The sequence below is a fragment of the Anguilla anguilla genome, chromosome 3, assembly GCF_013347855.1.
Source record: "Anguilla anguilla isolate fAngAng1 chromosome 3, fAngAng1.pri, whole genome shotgun sequence".
In the NCBI taxonomy this organism is placed as follows: Eukaryota; Metazoa; Chordata; class Actinopteri; order Anguilliformes; family Anguillidae; genus Anguilla; species Anguilla anguilla.
Window position 1 is genome coordinate 39,739,959 of NC_049203.1, and position 22,130 is coordinate 39,762,088.

The 22,130-nt window shown below is 39.4% G+C and overlaps 1 protein-coding gene across 1 annotated transcript in view; it reads left to right on the forward strand.

Annotated features, from left to right (window-relative positions):
• Positions 1–11,863, forward strand: part of LOC118223770 (collagen alpha-1(VI) chain-like) — a 35,144-nt gene extending 23,281 nt beyond the window's left edge. Inside the window, exons 23-35 of the mRNA XM_035410741.1 lie at positions 336–386; positions 507–542; positions 903–965; positions 4,344–4,409; positions 5,177–5,212; positions 6,341–6,377; positions 7,451–7,459; positions 7,563–7,696; positions 8,452–8,561; positions 8,672–8,858; positions 8,947–9,118; positions 10,158–10,187; positions 10,298–11,863. Coding sequence (XP_035266632.1) covers positions 336–386; positions 507–542; positions 903–965; positions 4,344–4,409; positions 5,177–5,212; positions 6,341–6,377; positions 7,451–7,459; positions 7,563–7,696; positions 8,452–8,561; positions 8,672–8,858; positions 8,947–9,118; positions 10,158–10,187; positions 10,298–10,893 — 1,527 coding nt within the window. The 3' untranslated portion in view covers positions 10,894–11,863. The remainder of the gene's footprint in view (positions 1–335; positions 387–506; positions 543–902; positions 966–4,343; positions 4,410–5,176; positions 5,213–6,340; positions 6,378–7,450; positions 7,460–7,562; positions 7,697–8,451; positions 8,562–8,671; positions 8,859–8,946; positions 9,119–10,157; positions 10,188–10,297) is intronic.
• The last annotated feature ends 10,267 nt before the right edge of the window (positions 11,864–22,130 follow it).

Below are 22,130 nucleotides of genomic sequence, written 5' to 3' on the forward strand. Positions count from 1 at the left end.
TTAGCCACGTTAGCTACACTCCCAAATAATTGTTTTTTAAAGAAATTTCAGTGGCAGAGAGTAGTGATTGCATATAGTACTATAACAGATACATATGGAAAATAGTATTTGATTTGGGGCTAAATTATGAACTAGCTTTGAAATGTAATTAATCAGTTTAACACATCCGCTGAAATATACAGCAGAGTTAGGTGATATACCAGTTAGTGCTGCCAGCTGTAGTTTCTCCTGTACACAGTCTTGAACAGCACTTGACCAGCGGAAGAGTGCTGCAGTTTGGAAAACCAAACAAAATGTCAAGTAATCGTTCAAACTCTTATGTCTCATGCAAACAGGGGGGAAATGGTGTTCCAGGAAATGGAACTGAAGGATGTCATGGCTTCCAGGTACATTCAAATTCCAACATGAAAGCATTTGAATGCATGGAAACAACATCAGAATAAAACTGCATTCATTAATTCTGTGATGGTGAAAAACATTATAATAATATCACATTTTCTTGGCAGGGTTATCCAGGTCCAAGAGGAGACCCAGGAGAGCCGGTTTGTTTTTAATTTCATAATTAGACATTTTATTATTCAGATATGAATGCAGCAGCACATGGGGTCTTCTAAAGAGGTGTTTGTAAACATGGCCAGATCAGGATGAACTAGTAGATTTTTGTGAATCGGCGGACTCAAAGCCATGTTTCTGATGGAGAGGAATGGTATCAGGAATGTAAGGGCCTCCTGTGGGCTGCAGAGGATGGCTGAGTTGGCTTGTGGCCAACAGATGTAAACAATTTAGACTCAAAAGATGTAACAAAGTTCTAGGGGAGAATTATTCCCAGTCACGGACAGTGTATATGATCTTGACTGTATGATGTATGATATATACACTGAAAGCACCTCATATCTTCACAGGGAGGAAAGGGTAGCCCTGGACCCAAGGGAGATGACGGAGACCCAGGTGACCCTGGGCTGGATGTGAGTGAACCCAGAATGGTTTTATCTGTCACTATGTCATCTGGAATAATGAATCAGACCAGTCTCTGCTAATTCCTTGCTAAAATTTTCAGTCATCAGCACAGCTGCATATTTAACAACTGAAAACAAGCTACAGATCTTGTTAAAATTGCTTTAATATTCTGTTTCAGAAAAGTCATTAGCCATCAGTATGGTGGAGTTATTCCAGCTGTGTATGTTTAGTTGTCATGGAAGCATTGGATATGGGGCTTTTTATAACAAGCCCCCCACAAATACAGAGTCATACACATGAACAACCCGAAAAGATGCTGAAAGCGGTTTGAATATATTGCTGTTAACAGACAAGGGAACACAGCTTGTGAAAGCAGCCATCTGCTGAGTTCATGAACTTGTGGACGTTTTTAGAGTAAAAATACAGAGATGTACCTTATCCCTCTTAGACAGACCTATATGTTTGCTTTACTTTGACACTTTATTATAACATTGCACCAGAGCAGGACTTGACCAGCTTGGCCAAAATAATCTAAAGTTATTGTAAAGTGGCTGAAAATAGTTGAAATAACCATAAATTATCACAGAGAGATGTATCCACTACACATCCGCCAAATATCTGTACTAAGTAATATCAATAACAATAATTAGATACAATAATTAAATCAGGAATAAAATCTGTATTGCAAAAAACCTCAGGATTGTACAGATGTGGTCAGGACTTGTATAGGAACAGATGTCCACATTATTTGTGATACCTAAGTTGAGTGCTGCATATTGCAATCAAATAATAGATTCATGGAGTTAAAGTTTAAAGGCACATTTCTGATTGAGGTGCTACTGGGGCCAGGCTGGGGTTGGAATTGGACAGGAATTCCCTCTAAAATGGTGCAAATGGAGCTGTAAACTGCCTGTGTGGTCTCCTGATTCCCTCAGTCAAATTTCTGGAAGGATACTGTCCAGGTTGCAGGTGTGCATGCTGTCCTATGAGCTATCCCATGAGACATGCCTGCCAGTCTTCAAAGGACAGCAAAATCAGAAACGTTATGCTAATTGTCATTCCTCGGTCACACAGTCCTTCGTGACAGTTGCAATTTATTGGACCCTTTAAGTGAGCAAATAAGTCATCGTGAACGACACAAGATATTTACAGTATCATCTGGGAGTGATTTGAAAGTGCTTAATACCCCTGGGGTGATTGAATAATCATCAAAGAGTCTGTTCAAATTTCAGTTCAAAACTGCACCCCAGGAGCAAGGGCAGGAAACAGTGACTTCTAAGAGTTACAGTACATTCAGACCCAGCTCACAGGGGGTTTCCACAAAGATTGTGGACATTTAAAAAGAGATCAACACATAAAAAGAGAGTGGCACATTTTCAAATACAGTTTAGTGGCATTTGGTGCTGGTAGATCTTTATTTGGCTTGATGAAAAGTGTTTTTTATAAGTAGCTAATGTAGTTTTAAGCAAGTTTCTCTTGGCAATGAAAGGCAATCAAAAACTAAGCGCCTAGTATGACTGCATTTGTGGAAACAAGAGTCTGAACCTCATTATCATTTCAGAAATTGTCCAACCTCACGATTGCACCAGTGTTTGGCTGTTTAATCAGAATTCAAAGGACAGAACCTCCCTGGTTCCAAATGACTTCATGGATACAGGAAATATATGTTTTTGGAAAAATATACACACAAAAGAAAAGTGTTTAAATATGAACTTCTATAAAATCTTTCACTTGGTGTTCCCTCAGTTATACAGACCATTAAATACTACTTTGGGTTTGCTAAAGGGAAAGCATAATAGAGCATTGTTCAGCTTAGATCAGAATGTAGCCTATAAAACATGAATGATTGTTTTTAACTGGTTTCCATGGTTTGCCATTTTGTATGTGTGTGTTAAGTGTTTGCAGATGAAATGCACTCTAAACATTTCTTGTCATTGAGCATTATAGACAAGCATGGCATTTTTCTGTATTTTCCTTATATGTTTACACTACAGTGTAATGTAAATTAATCTTTCTCCCTTACTCACGTCTATCTTTCTCTTGAATCCATCCCCTTCATCAATACAGGTTGTGCCATTGATTCTGCAGGAAAGAGGATAAAGTGCATGTCTGTTGAGTCAAATGAGTCTAATTTTATATTTCTCTAACATAGATTGCAGAGAGTAGCTGTTTTATATGAAAGTATTTGCTGATTCTATCTGAGGTCTCTGTGAAGTGACTGCTCTGCGACTGCCACAGATGACTGCTCTTGCGGACATCTGTGGCAGATGTTTTGTTTTAGTGGGGCTCTTATTCTCGAACTGTTGTGGAAGCATTCAGAAGAAATCCATAGCGATTGCATTTCAAGCAAAGACTCCAAAGGCTTTGTTTCAATGCTTGAACAAAACTAGTGTGAGTTCAATATATGTTTGACTTGGATCACAGCATTTGTCTAGATTTACATACAGGACTCGGTTCCAATCACTGGCCAGTTTTGCTATAATGTAAAGATTGCCACATACTCTTGATGCCAATGGTGTTATGAATAAGGATTGCTCAAATCAGTAGCGAACATGTTGTTCATGGCTATTTGTGGTGTAATTAGTGTGAGGCCACTGGCACCAAACACTTACAACTCACTTGGCTTTAGTCACACTTGTAGATTCCCCCGTAAAGTGACCCCTTAAATCTTGGTTTCTCTCTCAACTGGATATATTTGCATTAATTGGGCTCCCAAGCTGACTCCCAAAATTTAGAAGCGCGTCCAAAGTTAGTTCATTACAGTTATATGTGCTGATCGGTGTAATGCTGTTTTAATGACAATGTCAAAGTTCATTGGCAAACAGTAAATTATGTCATTGTGCCCAAGATTCCTCATCTTTCATGAGTGGAAAGGTTTTATTTAATCCATGGCAGAACACTTCTTTGAACTGAAGAATTTTCAGGTTAATTGAAACAGCATGTGTGATTTCACAGTCTGCAGACTTGTGCTTTGAAGTGAGCAGGTGGTCTGAATTATTGTGTGAGGACATATATTGTTATTGTGGGAGGTGCTTGTGCACTTTCTTTCAGGATTCAAACTCTGGTCAGTTGTTTGGTCAGTTGTTTGGCACCATCAGTAGTTGCAACCAGGTTTGGGTGTTTTCTGATTATTGAGTTTTCAAAGTGCAACAGGCCCAACTGAAATTTCTGAAAAGTATATATACTGTTAGCCAATCTTAAGCTTAGACAGCTGCAGTATCTTCCACTTGCTGTGTAAACTAAATCTTTACCATGTCTGCTGAATGATAATCCAGATGAATCCAGACATTATTTTCAGTCACATATTTTTAATGGCGGTCCTACTGTACCTTACATTGTATCTGGAATAGTGTTCTGTTGTGACGTACTCTGTGTCTTTTCTGCAGAATGACCAGCCCGGAAATTTAGGTCCTAAGGGGGCCAAGGGCCACAGGGGACCAGAGGGCAGCCCGGTGAGTGTTATGGGGTTTATGGGGTCCGAGATGGAGCACTTTGTTCAAAAAAACATGTCAAGACACAACAATAGGCTGTGCAGTAGACAAAACCCCAAAAAACAAACAACAATATTTACAAACCAACAAGCTTCTTCCCAAATCTAAATAATGTAATTTTTTGTGTGCACTTCTGTGTTATGTTGTTTTTATGAAAAACAACACAATGGGCACCATGTTATGCATTTCTGGTCTGTAGCATCTACAGAGAACAACAGCTTCCTCAACACATTCAGGATTCTGGAAAAATGTGGTTATTTTAATTTAGAAAATTGAATTAAATGGCTTTCTCCATAATTTGCTGAAAGTGATGTGACATGTTCTCTCATCTTGTTCTGTAAACACATATAAATATTTGTGACACTGTTTTTGGGGGCAAGAAGAGGGTAAATGTATTATTTGAGAAATGTGTTATTTTGAATTAATTGAATCATAATGAAAGTAAAATATTTAATATTTTACAAATATCTAGTTCAATATTATTACAATTATTTCAATATTAATTATAGTGTAGTTAATGTGTAGTTGTTCAGTTCATCTTTATCAATGATGTGAATAATTGTGAAGGACACTGTATATATGTTTGTGAAAACAAAATGCACTCCATGCCATAGTTGTGTATAAAATTCAATAATAAGGCCATGACTTCACCCATAAACATGCATCATCACTAGTCATGGCTCTCATAATTCCCATAGGCCTCTAAATGTGTTGACTTTTATTTTCAGGGACCACCTGGCCCACCTGGCCCTGCCGGTGCTGATGTGAGTATGATGAGGACTGCATGAAGTCAAGCCCACCAGCCTGTAACAGCAAATCGACTGTGTAGAGACAGACTTCCATACCAATTACACTTGGCGCCATTGTACTGTAATGTTTTTGAATTTACCTCAAAGTAACAAATGTACGAATTTAGTTACGCTCTAACACTTGAACTTGAAATATTTTAAATGAAAACAATACTCTTGCTTTAATGATTAGGTACAAAGAAATGTGGGTAAAAGTTTCCTTTTACAGTCCCTAAAGTATTAGGTATATACCAGGTAAATGCAAGGTAAACAACTGCACATAATTGGGTTATTACAATTACCACTGAAAAAAATTAGGTAAATACTAAGAAACTGAAACTGAGATACTCAGAAACACCTTCTCTATTACGTATCAATTCAAGTCACTACCTTGTAGTTATCATACTGTAGGTTTAGGTTGGTTATAGCCTTCCTATATTTCATAGCCTTCCTAGGATACTTCCTTGCAATATAAATGATACTTTCTTGGAATCGCCTCTATTAGAAAGTAAGTAGTGCCTACTTTCCTAGAAAGTACACGATTACAGCCAGGCTATAACCAAGATAGACTGTTGATAACTACAAGACAGTGACTTGAATTGAGAGGCAATAGAGGGTTTGAGTATTTAAGTTTTAGTTTCTCGGTTTTACCAATTTTTTAGTCTGTGGTAATTACCAAATCATGTGCGCTATTCTTACCACATATTCACCTGGTAAACATCCAGTGCTCGGTGGACAGTAAAAGTAAGTGAAAGTGTAAAAGTAAATTTGCTAAAGGATTAAATATTGCCCATTGACGTAATATGGCATGTATTTTGGAAAATGAAAATGTGCAGTATAACAACTCAAAATGGTATCCATAGGATTAAACAGAAACCTTTCAACTTAGACCCAAAGGAGAATGCTGAATTTTATATTATTTCACAATGGGCTGTTATGAAACTACGGATAGTAATGGAAACCACATGAACTAATATGCCACAGTCTTGATTTCTACAGCACTTGTGGACCACTGAAATATCATTTTAAATTGAAACAGGGTCTCTGTGAACTGAATAATATCACTCTGTGCTGCAACTTATTATAATTTGTCTTTATCTTCAGGAATGTGAGATACTCGACATTATCATGAGAATGTGCTGTGAGTACTTTGTTTTTGACTCTCTTTGCTTAGCCTGCATGCTTCTTCTCCCAGTACATGTCATCCAACCACTACATCTGGCTACAATAGAGTGGGGAAAGCAAGAGACACGAAGAAGCAGGGAACATGTTTTTTTTTTTAGATGGCTGGAAAACATGAGAAATTTTTATTTTGCTTGAATTAAACTTACATCCAAAGCTGAACCAACACTGTGAAATAGAGCAAAGGCATTACCATTTGGCTGATTACAGTTAACTCCAATGAAATAAAATACCTGGGTGTATCTGAAAAATGATTACAAAGTACCCAGTACCCCACATGCAATCAGATATTCAGGACAAATCCAGACATTGTCTGGGATTCAATCAACATTTGTTTAACTTTTCTTTTCTTGACATTTTTCACTTTACAAGCACAGTTTGAGTGAGTTCGACATTTGCTAAAACCAGCCCACCCAACTCAGTTTATTTACAAGTACTATTTACATTACCTCTGAGACAAAGTAAAGGACAAACGTTGATCAAATAAAAGCCATTACATTACCTGATATATAGAAACTAACAAAACTTTCTGTAAAAATATTTTTAAAAGTTTTAATTAAAAACATTGACTGCTGAGACTGCACATACACTGTAAATGAAAGTGTTGTGAAGGTTGGAAACCATTTGATTTTGGTTATTTGTTTATGGTAGTTCATTTTCAGTTCATTTTCATTTGATCCTTGATCCAAGCATGTGCACACCATATTTGAGGAAGGTGTTGAAAAAAATCATGACATTAATAAAAACATATTGAGATCTTTTTCAAGTCTATCCAAACAGACAAACTGGAACTGAACTCACAGAATAAACATTAGTTACAAAGTTACAATAATAAGATATATAACAATGTTGAGAAGCAGGGAATAACCAAATAATATTGAACTATCCCAGAATATGTATTTTGTTTTATACTGCGGTTAGTGCATTTGTTTGAAAGAAAAAAAATAATATTTCATTCAGCAGTACTGAGACATTCAACATGTAATTCTTCATAAACTCACCATCAATGCATTCTCTTTCTTATTTTCCCAGCTTGTTGTGGTGAGTAAAAACTTTTTAACTCAATGTTGAAAAAACTGAATTCTTGTACAGGACAGTTTCCCTGATTGGTAACCAATGCTCTTTCTGTGTCGTTTTTTTTCAGAGTGCAAATGTGGTCCGCTGGACATTGCATTTATTGTTGACAGCTCTGAGAGTATTGGAGCATCCAACTTCGCCCTAGCCAAGGACTTCATCATAACTGTGATTGACAGACTGGTGAAGGACCAGCAAGTGAAGGTTAGGTCTTTATCTGAATTAAGCTTGTTTGTGAATATATTGTTTACTCTCTCACTGCAGTGGATGGGGCATTGGTAGCAGTCACATTCATTGTGCCTTGAGAAATCAGAAATAGCAAGATCTTCAGAGGGGAAGTTGGGGAAAATTTTTTAATTTCAGCGACACTGTTTTCTGCATTCTGGCTAATATTTAAGTATGTAAAAAAAAAGCTAGCAAGCTAGTTTAGCAATAACGGTACACTATAAAAACTGGAAGCTTTGCTTTGCGCCAACAGCTGGCAAAAGTATGGCTATGCTACTATTTTTAAACTTCCAGGTTGGAAGCACCTACATGAGGAAGCATCTGGGTGGAAGGAGTAGAACTTTTGAGTCGTAGGGCCTACACGCTATACAGAGAGGTTGTGATAACAAAAAGAAAAATCAAATATGTGACAGTTTGTCCTGAAACGAGAGAAATGTGGGAGAATTGTGACCCTGGGAGGACACTGGGTGAGGTCAATGAATTTTGGGAGTCTCTTGGGAAAATTTGGATGGTTGGCAAGTATGGGCACACAGCAGGTTACAAGAGTGGTTGGGACATTTTTAGCAGACAGACAGCATGTTACGAGAAGGAGTGAGGCATTGGCAGTATTGAGACAGCAGGTTTTTATAGAGTGAAGGGCAATGGCAACAGTTAAATAGCAGGTCATGGCGGTGGTGGCGTATTGGCAGCAGTAAGACAATAGGTTCTGACTCTGTCTTCTGTCTTTTCCACAGTTTGGGTTCAACGAGTCACGGGTAGGTGTGGTGCAGTACAGTGGAGAGAAGGCCCAGGAAGTGGTCCAGCTTGGAGACAGCAACATAAAGACCCTCACAGAACTCAAACAGTATGGTGCTTCATCACAACATCAAAAAAAGTGTGAGAGTAATGGTGAAATGTTCTCAGACTAAAAATCAATGCTCCAGAGTAAGTGTATATGCATATATGTGTTTCCAGAGCTGTGAAGGACTTCAAGTGGCTTGCTGAGGCCACCTACACAGGAGAAGCTCTGCAATTTTCTCTGACCAACATGATCGACCGTCTCAAGAAAGAAACCAGTGTGGTGCTGGTCATAACAGACGGTCGATCAGACATCACCAGAGACGATGTGCCGCTCAACGTGCTGTGCAACAAAGGCGTCAGGGTAGGGGAATCAACCAATGACACCTACCATCTCACTGCTTGTCTCCCAGACCCAAGCTTGATTGATTCATTTTCTGTTGAATCTGCAGGTCGGGGGCCTGGGCATTAAAGATTATAGTGGTAGAGTCCCCAATGAGGAGCAGCTTGGGGACATTGTTTGCAAGAATGACCCCAAACCAGGGTTCAGCTTCATCCTGGACAACTTTGCTGAACTTCTTGAAGAGTCCTTCCTGCAAAACCTGACAACGAGCATTTGTCAAGGTACATTTCCCTGCTCTTGATACATATATTACTCTGATCAACAAGGAACACTGTCAAAAATGATATTGTTGAACTTCACGTTGTTTACTATAGCTGTAATTTTGTCATTTTCTGTATTGGACAAATATTTGATTTACACTGAGAACAACACTGTTAGCTATTTACATAATCATCATGATTTTGGCACAGATTGATTTAGATTAGAGGATGAGATTAGGGATGCACCGATACCATTTTTTCTTGGCTGATTCCAATACAGAGTACTGTAGAATAATCTGCATTTTGCATAACATTGCACAAAAATAAACGAACAATTTACAGTGCTATACCCCCACATGGGCAGCACGGTGGTGCAGTGAGTAGCACTGTCACCTCGCAGCAAGAAGGTTCTGGGTTCTGGGCCTTTCTGTGTGGAGTTTGCATGTTCTCCCTGTGTCCGCTTCCTGTTTCCTCCTACAGTCCAAAGACATGCATGAGTGTGGGAGTGAATGCTGTGTGTGCCCTGCGGCAGATTGGCAACCTGTCCAGGGTGTGTTCCTGCCTATCACCCAATGAATGCTGGGATAGGCTCCAGCACCTCCTGTGACCCTGACCAGTAATATAATGGATGGATACCACCACCATTATCCCACCTTTGCCTACTGCCAGCAGTTCCTTGTGTACAGATGTCCACCATAGAAAGCCATTGTATTTCTATAGCACGCTTCTGTCCACCATCTGCTGAACAAATGTAGATGCATAGAAAAAAAAAGCCCATCAAGAAGGGTCAAATGGAGACTCACAAAGGCACACAACCATTATTGGGAGAAAATTACCAAAAGAATAGAATTCTCAGAATTAGCACAATGTGCAGAAATGAATTTGGGTGTCATTGCAGCCAAGGTGGAAAATTGCACTTTATTGAACCATTGACAAGCTATGTCATCAGAAATGGAAAATTGCTTGAATTCTCCAATATTGACACTTTAGTTTTTAGTATCTGTGTATGTGGTTGAATGGAGCCAAATATAATTTCCTTTTGTGTGTTTTTGTTTCACAGACAAGAAGTGCCCCAATTACAAATGTCCAAGTAAGTTTCACAAATATCCTGCTAATGCACTGAACATTGACCATTACTATCTCCCATTAATCTTCCGTGTCCCTTTGAGCCTTATAGCAACTTCTCTGTTTTCTCGGCAGTTTCATTCAGCACAAATTCTGACATCACCATTATGATGGACAGCTCAGCTAGCGTTGGCAGCAAAAACTTTGAAATGACCCGCAAATTCGTCAAGCGGGTGGCCGAGCGCTTCCTGACGGCCAAGAAGGTGGGCCCCACGGCGGTCCGTGTCGCTGTGGGTCAGTACAGCAAAGAGGCCAACTTGGAGGCAGACTTCACCGACGACTATGCCGCGCTGGCCAAGCAGATAGACAGCATCGCCTTCCAGAACTCCGCCACAGACGTCACCGGCGCCCTCAGCTTCGTCATGGAGAAGTTCAAGCGCAGCGGCAACAGGAAGAAGAAGCTGCTTCTCTTCTCGGACGGCCGCTCCCAGGGCGTGACGGAGAGCCTCATCGAGAAGAGGGTGCAGGAGGTCCAGGGCGCCGACATCGAGCTGTACGTACTGGCCGTGGGCAGCCAGGTGAATGAGTCCAACCTGGGTTACCTGGTCAGCCGGGGGCGCCCGTACGACGTCACATACGCACAGCGTCACCTCTTCAGGGCTGCCGACTACCCCTCCCTGCTCAGGGGCGTCTTTCACCAAACTGTGTCCAGGAAGGTCTCTCTGGTCTGACAGGTGGGGAGCCAATTGGCCTGAACGAGGGAGGGGTGGTCAGGGACTAGGGCAAAAAGGTCAGCGGAAAACAGGCTTATTTCTGATGCGTATGTTAATTTAGGATCCTAGAACGTTCGTTTAATACTCACATTTTCTTTGAATGACCGGATTCGATTGTTTTTGGAGTAAAAAAAGGACGCCTGCAATTCATATTGTCTGTGGGTCATGAAATGAGTGAAAAAAAAATGTGTTTAGTGCTGAAATAAGCAATGGTGCTACATTACCGTCAGCCTAGTTTAATGGTGTTTTATTCCCATACTGCAGCTTGTAGGACCTGTGCAGTCTTGTTTATAGAGTGTAGTGATTGAGCTTCTCTTGGTGTGGAAACATGCAGTCACTCCTAATGTGAATGCAGAGTCGCTGCTGTTTAGAAAGACCATGGGAAGGATCAGAGGTCAGAAATCTGCCCTTTCTATTTGCTTACTGTTCATTGCTGGCCAGGGATGAGACGGTTCACAGGCATGAAGCCAAACACTAACATCTGAACCATAAAAGGGCATGTCCTTAAAGTCTTCATTAAACCTTTTTTTTCCTCTCATCTCAGTCCACAGTGTTAGCTGACTTAAGAGTCATATCACTCACACCAAATGTTTTTGCCACTAAAGATTTCCCATTTTCTCCCCATTTACTGCTGTAAATTTCACAATGTCAAAACAGCAAAAAACTAAAAATCCTACATCACTTTGTGTTACAGACATTCAACAACATTTCTATATATCAGTGCTCCTATAAGTCTCAGGCTTTCCTGATATATTTTTGATAAATGTAAAATACATTGTTTGAAACTGTCTCTCCAAAACTGGAGCTACCGGAAAATCTGTGTGTAGTTTTACATCTCAGCAATGTATTGGAATCAAATGCAGCCTTTCAGCTGCTGTAAGGGTACGTTCCATAAAATAAAGAATAAAGATTGCTTCACCAACCACAACCTGCCTTGTGCTTCCTGTTCTCTCTTGATATTCCATGGGCATCCTCTCTCTCTCTCTCTCTCTCTCTCTCTTTCTCTCTCCCCCTCTCTCTCTCTCTCTCTCTCTCTCTCTCTCTTTCTCTCTCCCCCTCTCTCTCTCTCTCTCTCTCTCTCTCTCTCCCCCTCTCTCCGTCCCTCCCTTCTCTGCATAATATAGTCCACAGTCACATGTATTTGTCCATAGTCACGACAGTCCAAAAATATTCCAAATAAGGCCTTGTTGTTTCTGGGCTGAAGGTGAATCTGGAGGGTCCATTTAAACACACCCAAGTGTACACAGCACTGTACTACTGCAAACAGGTTATAGCTTTAAATACACTTTAAATACAGTATGTCTCTGTATATTGTGTTACAGCAGACGTTCACTGGATCCAGCTCAGTTGACAGGTGCATTCGGTAAGTTTGTTAAAATGTCACACTTTACAAAGACTTACTAAATGGGAGAACTTATAACGCAACATTGTGTTTTGGAAATGGTGGCTTATAGACACCAGAGCATCTGACAACCGAGCATAAGATCTACATCACCAGGAATAAGAAGGGAAAAACACAGTAGATAGGGCAGCTGAGCATCCTGTCACTCTTTCCTGAATGTTCACAAGCCGTAAGTTTCTATCCTGGAAAGATTCATCTTGACAATGATTGAGGAAACCAGGAGTCATGAGGCCTCATTGAGAGCTGGCCGTTGTCACACTCTGCTCTCCTTTACTGCAGTTTCATCACGGCAGAAATGACAGATTGGATCAGGACACATAAGGGATTAAGCTGTAGCTATCATTTTCTAGCCAAAAAAAGACTGTGCCTAGTGCTTACCGGAAATTCACAGCCTGCAGTATGGATAATAAGTATATTAATACAACAATAATATCAGTAATGTAGTAACATTGATCCCCCCTGTCATCTCCAGATATGATTAACTGATTACTAAAATTATATTATGAAATGGGCCATTATTGCAGTGTTTCCAGATGGTCCTTGTGGTCTGGAATATAATGCGTGGTCTGGAATATAATGCTGACCACGTCAGTTCTAACTGTGGCCAGACGTCCCGGAGGGACACTCAAAATTGCTTTGCTCAGGGACTAAGGGGTTTATTCTGGAACATTACCAATTACCAATTTTTTTTGTTTCAGTCATCTAGTGTTCACAATTAACAAGACCTTGTAAACACAGCACATGCACAATGTTATCCCCAAAGCAGAACAATGAATACTATTACTTTCTTGTTTTGCAAATTCAATTTGCAAATATTTTCTGAATTATGTTTTAAATAATGTTCATATATTTATGTTTTGTTTTTGAGACATTAAAGCAATAGAAAATGTGAAGCAGTATGTTTAAAATAGCAGCCTGTAATTTCTAACGAGCATTTAAAATAAGAATTTTTTTCAACAAAAAAAGATTATCCAACATAATTATGTTACAATGTAAATTTAATAGTAATTTGAATCAAGTGGCCAAATTCCTTCCTTTTCTCTGCAGATATATACACTGGCAATGCATCATAGGCAAAGGGCTGGAAGTAGGCAGAGAAAGCCAGGCAGAAAGCAATCGCGTGTCTGTCACTGTGGTCTGTCACTGGTGTGAATAAGGACCCATTGTAGATCATGCTAGGTCTCATTGCTAATTCTTTCAGTGACTGTGGCTTCAAATTGCCATGTAACATCTCTCTCTCCCCATTTTGCAATAAATAAAAGCACAAATACTGGGTTTTTTAGTTTTTTGCCCTGCAGTAAGCCAAACAGCAGCTTTTTGGATATTGTTTTAAATATATTATTAGATTTTTAGATTAAAGACCTATAATTGACCACTTCTACAATGCTTTCTTATGGAAAAAGTTTTCCCTCTCGGGGTTGGGACAGGAGGGGGTATGATGTTTTTGTGGGCATGTTCTCTCTCACCAACTGTATCCCCACTGCATCCTTCCAGTTTTGGAGCTGAGTAGCCCTCTGAGTTTTATATGAAATGTAGACTTAAGCATCATTTGAAATATTAAATCAGGAATTTTGTTTTGTCAAATATAGTCTGTTTTGTACTAACAACTAGTGAAATGAAATAAGACTGCATTCAGCAGACAGTGGTTTGCTACATTCTTATGGCTGCACTAGAACCTTGGTTCATCTTCCTGTAGAGCTCCAGAAGTGGAGAAGGAACAAATGCACATGTGCTGGCCTTTCTAACATGGGGCAGCACTCCAATAAACGAACACAGGCCAAATCCTCGCCTATAAAAAGAGCATTTCAATGGAACATGATTCAAAAATGTAAACTTAGAAGTACTAGATTAGGTTTTTTTCACCTCATAAATGTCCCATAAAAATAATGAAACTTATAAATATAGAACATTACAATCTTTTTTCCCCTCTACCAGTGCCAGCAGTAGAAGCGCATACAAGGCCATTAACCCCTTAATTTGCACCGGCCCATATTCAGACTGGGGTGGGTTTATTTATATTCATTCTGTTTTCTTTTTTTTATAGTGAAATTTTCCATCAATCTGGTCACACAGTGCACCATTTCAAAGTGTTAAAACTCATGGTTTTATATATATTAAATATTTAATAATAGTTTTATAAACTATTTTATGATGCCAGTGTATTAGCAACAACAGTTCCTTATGTTACAAACTAAGGAACTGTTGTTGGCAAAACAAACTTGGGCGGTCCTCACCTACTTTGCGTGTTGGAAATCAACAGTCAACACACATCACAATAAAGTTGGTATGCTTGTCATGGCAAGAGTCCAGTGAACAAAATCCATAGTCATTTTAATCCCAAGAACGTGTAAACTTGGAGAAACCTTGATAGAAAGTGCATTGTTTACTTATACATTTTCTGGAGGAATTATCATGTCAATTTCACACCAAAATATTGTGTACTAAAGGATATTGTTATTTCTGATTTGTATAAATTCTCTGAAACAAAACGAGCCCACCCATTAGCTTCTCTGACCAGTACTGGCCAAGCAGTCCCTCAATACAGCCAATGGGACCTGCAACAACTCAACATTGACAGTATACTGTAATTCTTACTAGGAAACTGCCAGCAAGGGGCAAGCTACAGTATTATAGTGATGACTGGGAAACATTTTAGATAATGAAATTACATTTCTAACAGTGTATCGGTTGTTGGGCTTGTATTAAACGACATGCGTTGTTTCCCCTGCGAAACAAACCATATCTTTTTCAGTGTGCATGCTGAAAACATTACCCATGAGTTTCAACATTCTTGAGACTTTATGTCTACAAAGGTTGTTTTACAACAAAAATTTATTTTGCAATGCCTAAGTCAAAACAGAAGACTTGGCATTTGGATGTCTTGGAAGAAATCACTTGCCTGAGTGAATTTCTCTATATAAGAAAGGGGGTGATACATACAGTAAGGGGTTAATACAAGGGATTATGACTACAGTTCTTTTGGACTGGGTATTTACCCCCCTCTACTTAGTAATATTTAGTAATAATGTTCTGTGGTTGCCAGCAGCAAAATAGGCTGAAGTTAACCTTAAATTTGAAAGCTGGAATTAACAACACATTTTGAAATTATCTACAGTAAGAAAAATTCCCCAATGGAAGTTTCTGCAGTTGAATATCACTATTTATTATAATATTACAAACAATTACGTTAAACGGAAAAAATTGTACATATGTGTACCATGACAGTACAATGCATTTACATTACCAACAACAAAATTTTTTTAGCATTTTAGCAGGATGTTATGGTCAGACTACGATTTCGACGTTTGCCCATTTCTCTTTCATTTTTTTCATTGTAACAAGAATGTTAGTACCTTCAGGCTAAAAATTCAAAGAGGAAGGATGTAATTGCATGCCAACCTAGCAGTGAGATTGTGTAGAAGAGAATTTTCAATTCTGCAAGATAGGTCCAGTGTTCATTGATCTTGTCCTGAGACTGAGAGATAAACCTGCTCATCCCTTTCATATTGAAATACCATTTTATAAGTTTTTGCATTTAACTCCAAGTCAGGATTCCCCCCGTACATCAAATGTTACATCACAATAATGTTTTTTAACATTAAAAAGCATTGATTCAACTTAATTTTTATTTTTTTTTAGTTGGTTCAACTTAATTTTATTATTTTATTTTTTTGAGTTGGTTTAACTTAATTTATTTGGGTTGGTTCAACTTAATTTACTTGTGTTGGTTCAACTTAATTTATTTGGGTTGGTTCAACTTGAATTATTTTTTTTTTTCTTTGAATTGGTTCAACGTAATTTATTTGGGTTGGTTCAACGAAAAAAATTTTTTTTTTCTTTGAGTTGGTTCAACTTATTTTTATTGTGTTTTTTTTAGTTGGTTCAGCTTAGTTTATTTGGTTGGTTCAACTTAATTAACTAGAGTTGGTTCAACTTAATTTACTTTGGTTTGTTCAACTTAATTTATTTGGGTTGGTTCAACTTAATTTTCTTGGGTTGGTTCAACTTAATTTTCTTGGGTTGGTTCAACTTAATTTACTAGAGTTGGTTCAACTTTATTGGGGTTGGTTCAACTTAATTTACTTGGGTTGGTTCATTAAACATTGGCAATTTAAATTAATGGTGGAATGTTCACCCTTGTGATGTCACAATGCTCTGTCTTCAAGGGCATTGTGATGTCACAAGGGTCAACATTACACCATTCATTCTCTATGGGGCAAAACTGCCCAAAAAAGTTGCATTTTTCAGAAACTGTGCACCGAAACTTTCCACAAAGTAATAGCACACCATTGCCGATGAAGCTGCTCGATTTGACATTGCACGTGTATGTGGTGCAACAACTCTGGGAGGAATAGCAGTCCAAAAAATGGGTGGAATAAAGAAGAATAATATGTGAGATAATAGTAGTGTGATTGCCAAAGGCAACCACACTAATTACTGTTTTGTACAATATACATACCTGTACAATCACATGCCATGGTTTGTCATAAAATATTGAATATATTCAATTATTTATATATTTTCCATCAATATATTGATATTGAAAACATTACAATATTGCTGGACCTTCATTCAGACACTGAAATATATGCATATATAAAACACAGACATTTTGCAAAGGTAACAGTTGGTCACAGTATAGCTACCAATTACCCAGGCTCTTTGAAAGCAACTTAATTTGTCATAGTGGTCTTGATTTTGACAGACCCGCCCAAAACATCTCTTCCAGAGCCCAATGAGGATTTTGTCCTTTCTTTAGAGGCAGCCATTGCATCTATGCCGTCTGTTTGTAATTTCAACAGGAATCCTTTATAGAAATGCGCCACTGAGCATGCGCCTCTGCTGGGGAGATTGCAGTGGGGTGCTGTGACAGGGCAGGGAGCCACCACAGAATAACCGTATCACTGCAGAAAACCTTGGCTTGAAAAGCTTGGCTTTTCTTGCCTTTCAATGACTCTTGAGAGCCCTATGTCCTGAACAAAAATCATTCACTGCATGCGGACCTCATTCACAGTCAGAGGTCAGAATCTATCATTGGGCCAGATACAGTCACTTCAAAAACATCAGATCACACAGAGAATTTTGAACGTCCAGTAGGATTATTATTTGCTCACAAATATGAAAATATGATCAAGTAGTCATAGCACCACTTGAACTGAAACAGGTTTAATGGTTTGATCCTCAAATTCAGGATGGGTGGAGAATTGAATCCAATGCACGCAGAAGCGCCACAGCAGCATTAGTCCAAATATGGTCGCATGCGTACATACAGTATGTGAACTGCACCTCTGAATAAGCAAACTGACATTCAGATCCAGATTGTTAAATCTGGGATGGGCACTCAAAATGTTGGATAATATGATCTACTGTTCTATATAAAGATCAGAAATCAGTGGCCCAAGGCATTTTTAGGGACCATGAGCTCATGTATTTATTAGCTCTATAAATACGCAGCTACATCGTTTTACAAAACCTGGAGCGCTGCCTTTTGTAAACTTTCCAAGGGAGGTAACCCGGACTCTTCAATATGAGAATATTATACTGAGAGGGCCAATGAAGGATCGCACAATGGGCCTCATTCACAATATATGCGTATGATCTTGTTTGATCCTAAACTGTGTATAAGAACATTTCCACAAACAATTCTGGGTTCATAATTTTGTTTGTTCATGGCTGTTTCCTTATGCTTATCACATGAATGGGATTGTGCATTAAATTTACAAACAGTCAGCATTCATCATCTCATGCACCTGGGATATGCACAAAAACAAGGGCATGGTTTGGATCATACCTATGTGACAGGAAACAGTTTGTCAAATTAAAAGAAGAAGAGTCCAGCTCCTCAATAATGAAATACGGTATTCGACAAGGATCAGTACTAGGACCAGTACTCTTCTCGCTATATATGCTACCACTTGGCAATATTATCCGGAAAAATTGCATTTTCCGACCACCTCAGGACATATATTGTATGTATCCAGAACTTCTCATGAAAATAATCGTGAGTGACAGTGAACCAAAGCCAAAATAGAATTACTAGTAGCATTCACCCAATCAGCATGGTCTATTCCCCATTGAACTAGAAATATTATTGACAGCCTTCATTTAAGTTATATTTAGGCATTCAGTTGGCTCTCTTTCCGAAAGCTTTTATCATCACAATGAATAGCAGCAATCAATGCATCCTTTCACAAACTTAAGGTTAGATGCTGTAGAAGGCACAGTACAAGAGAAAAATAGACAATGCAGTGCCAGTAAGTAGCACATGTTTTAGGGGATACAGTTTTGATTTAACATTGGTTTGTAGATCCATGCGAAATGCTCAGAGATCAGTATTAAGTGAGAGCCAAAGTGCAGTTTAAATAGGTGTGTTTCAGCCTGCAGTGGAAGATGGGCAGTGACTCTGCTGTCCTGAATGTAGTGGGGAGCTCATTCCACCATGCTGGGCCAGAGTACAGACAATACATGACCGAGAGGTGGGCCCCTATAGGGAGGGCATAAAGCAGCCAGTGGATGTGGAGAGAAGTGGCCTAGCACAAATGTATGGTTTAATAATAGATTGCAGGTTAGAGGGTGTTGTTCCTCTTGCTGCATCATAGTCAGCAGTTGGCTGTAGATGAGGCAAGACACAGCAATTTGAATGAGTTGGAAGGGCCTGAAAATACTGAGCCAAGAGATTTCCTTTGTAAATCCCAGATGAACTCTTGTGAAAAGGCATTGGAAATTTGAGATAGAGCCCTGTCAGTGTAACTTATTGGAGAATTTAGCTCAACTTGCCCTATTCCCCTTTGCACAGAATTAGGGAACTAAAAGAGTTTCTCAGTGCATTCCCCTACCACCCCACCCTTTTCCTCTTTGTATTCTATTTTAGAACTAGAATTACTGGAAGTCTCCCACAAACACCTACTGAAAAGAACCAGGAAAAAACTTGAGCTTAATTAGGATGTCCACACTATTGGCTGCGATTGTTCAATCTGAGAATCTACAAACTATAAATATTGACCAGATTCCAGAAAAGTCTGCTATTCCAGACAAAGTTTCTCATGATGACTGATATCTGTACCAATCTAAGTAAATTCCATGAGGCAGTTCAGTTATCAGTCGCTGCACAATTCCACCTGTTTCAATCTTGAAATCATATAATGGTTCAGGTAATCATGTGACACTGATAATCATTGCAAACGGGTAAAGTCCCCTTAAATGTAGCTTGTTCCTCATTCATGGTGCTGGAGGCATTTCCCCCAGAATACTGGCCCATGAGGAGGCTGCTGTTGGCCAGGTGGAAGGTCCTGGCATCAGGCTAAACAATCCCAGCTGCAGGGTTCAGTGTCTGGAATGCTGACATCTGGAGCGGATCTCTCCTTAAGCCACTTTCACATGACGAAGAATCAAAAGCTGCCTTCAACGCCAAGAGAGACGGTAACTGCACGAGAAGAATCGAGTGCTGCCAGCTGTTGCAATTTGATGTCATCCACCCAGGAAAGCTGTTGATTCGGAAAACTGTAACTAGTAGGCCAAGAAAGTTGTCTGCGGTGTAAGGTTACATTGTGAATTTGCTTTGTGAAACTGAAAATCCCTCTTCCGTGTTTACATCTGTCTGCTTCATACAAAGCTGTGACATGATTGGATGCGCTAAGAAGGGACAGCCTTGAACAAAGTCAATGCTCAAACGATTTGAATTTTGTGGGTCGCAACTCGGCATTAATTCTGAGCTTTGCGCTCTGTCAGGCTTAGCATTGCTGCCAAGTCAGGTGTCAACGGTCCCTCCATAGGAACTTGAATGGTGTTGAGTATTTGGATGCTGATCATGTGCCAGCAGTTTTAGGACTGGGAAGCTCTTATGAACTGAATCCTATTGGAAGTAAGTTAGAGAAAGAAGGGCAAAGTCTTCGGCAGTGTAGTGCATAATTTTGTGTATTGATTCTGCATGAGACTAAATGGTAAATGGTAAATGGACTGCATTTATATAGCGCTTTTATCCAAAGCGCTTTACAACTGATGCCTCTCATTTGCCAGAGCAGTTAGGGGTTAGGTGTCTTGCTCAAGGACACTTCGACATGCCCAGGGCGGGGTTTGAACCGGCAACCCTCCGACTGCCAGACAATCGGTCTTACCTCCTGAGCTATGTCTATGACTAATTGCCCTCGCTGCTCAGAAGACCAGCTGGGAAATATGAACACTGCCTCAGGATATAGCATGCGTAGCAAAGCTAATTTGCTATGTTTCTGCTCGAAATGCAAACAGAATGTTTATACTATTACATGCTTTGGAAGCCCAGGAAGCAGTTTTAGGATAAATGATAAATATATTTCAGATAACGCTCTATATATGGACTGACAATCAAAATTGAGGTAGAAACCACAAATTATTTCAGCATTGATCAGCAGGGCTTAATACAGGACTTAAAGATGCAGTCAATATTGCTTCTGATATATAGCATTTTTGTTTAATATTAAAGCCTTCCTCATGGGACCTCTGTCCACTAAATCTGCTATAGGTGAAAAACAGCAACATTTCAATAACCTATGGCAGCTCTCAGTGACTGCCATCCTCAAAGAGTAACAGTACAACTCAAAGATGCCATAGGTTGTAAATGCAACACTATCTTAATATTTAAATCTCAGGCTTCATTAGGTTATTTGATAAGTAATTATATGGAACCACAGGCCAACAGAATTCATTATTATTACGTATTATTATTTACACCGGAGGTGTCCAATCTTATCAAAAAAGGGCCGATGTGGGTGCATGTTTTTATTTTAGCTCTGCACTACTGCTTATAAAGGTCTTCACTGAAGGCCATGATTAGTTATTTAGTTGAATCGGGTGTCTTAGTGCTGGGCTGAAACAAGAACCTGTACCCACACCGGCCCTTTTCAAAGAAGATTGGATAACCCTGACTTATACGCAATCCGTGGGTTCCATGTTCGATCGAAAGGAAAAGGTCCAAAAGGGCCAGCGTGGGTGCAAGTTTTTTTGAACAAATAAATTCGCAATCGCTCCTCCATGCACATCAGTTACACATATATTTGAACACATTTTATATCAGTTTTGCTTCTTTGCATAAGTAATAAAGTGCGAGAGCACACTTGTTCCCACATGTTATAACTTAGCGCTAACTTCAGGTGCCAGCTTTTATTATATTGTTTAAAGGTTTCCATGCCGAGGCAGCAGTGCTAAAGAGGGAACCAGAAGGCATTCCTGATTATATGAGTCACCTAGCAGGTCCTGAGAAACACCAGATGGAGGTGTCCCAAGCAGCTCTTTCTATACACCGCCCTTAACAAGAGGCGTGAAACTATGCGTTACTACCGTTCATTAGCCTCTCTCAGTCTCTGCCAACCGCTCATCTTTAACTTCAGTAACAGCGATGCTCACTCTTGTTGTTTGTTGAAGAGGAAGGCTGTGCACTGTCATCACTGTGGGGGGTAACAGTACTACCATGGGTGGCCTTAGCTATCCTTCATGCATATCACCTGAAATGGGTCTCACAACTTGCCTCAATCAAAAATAAAATAAATTAAAAAAAACATTTTCTATAAAAATCCCCACAGTGAATGAAGCAACTGCCTACCCAGTAGTTTCCACATTCAGCCTCTGTTGGCGCTGTTCCTAACTTAAGCTATTTTAGTGATGACTATGTTTTAAGTGCTTGAAGGGGGGCGTTTCGAGGAATGTCAGGCAGGACATTCCATCAACAGGCTATGTGCTTATGCCAAAAGAGAACATTGCGCTTGATGCAGCATTTTTTGGTGTTACAGCCCAAACATTGTTATTTTCGAAAGCTAAAGGT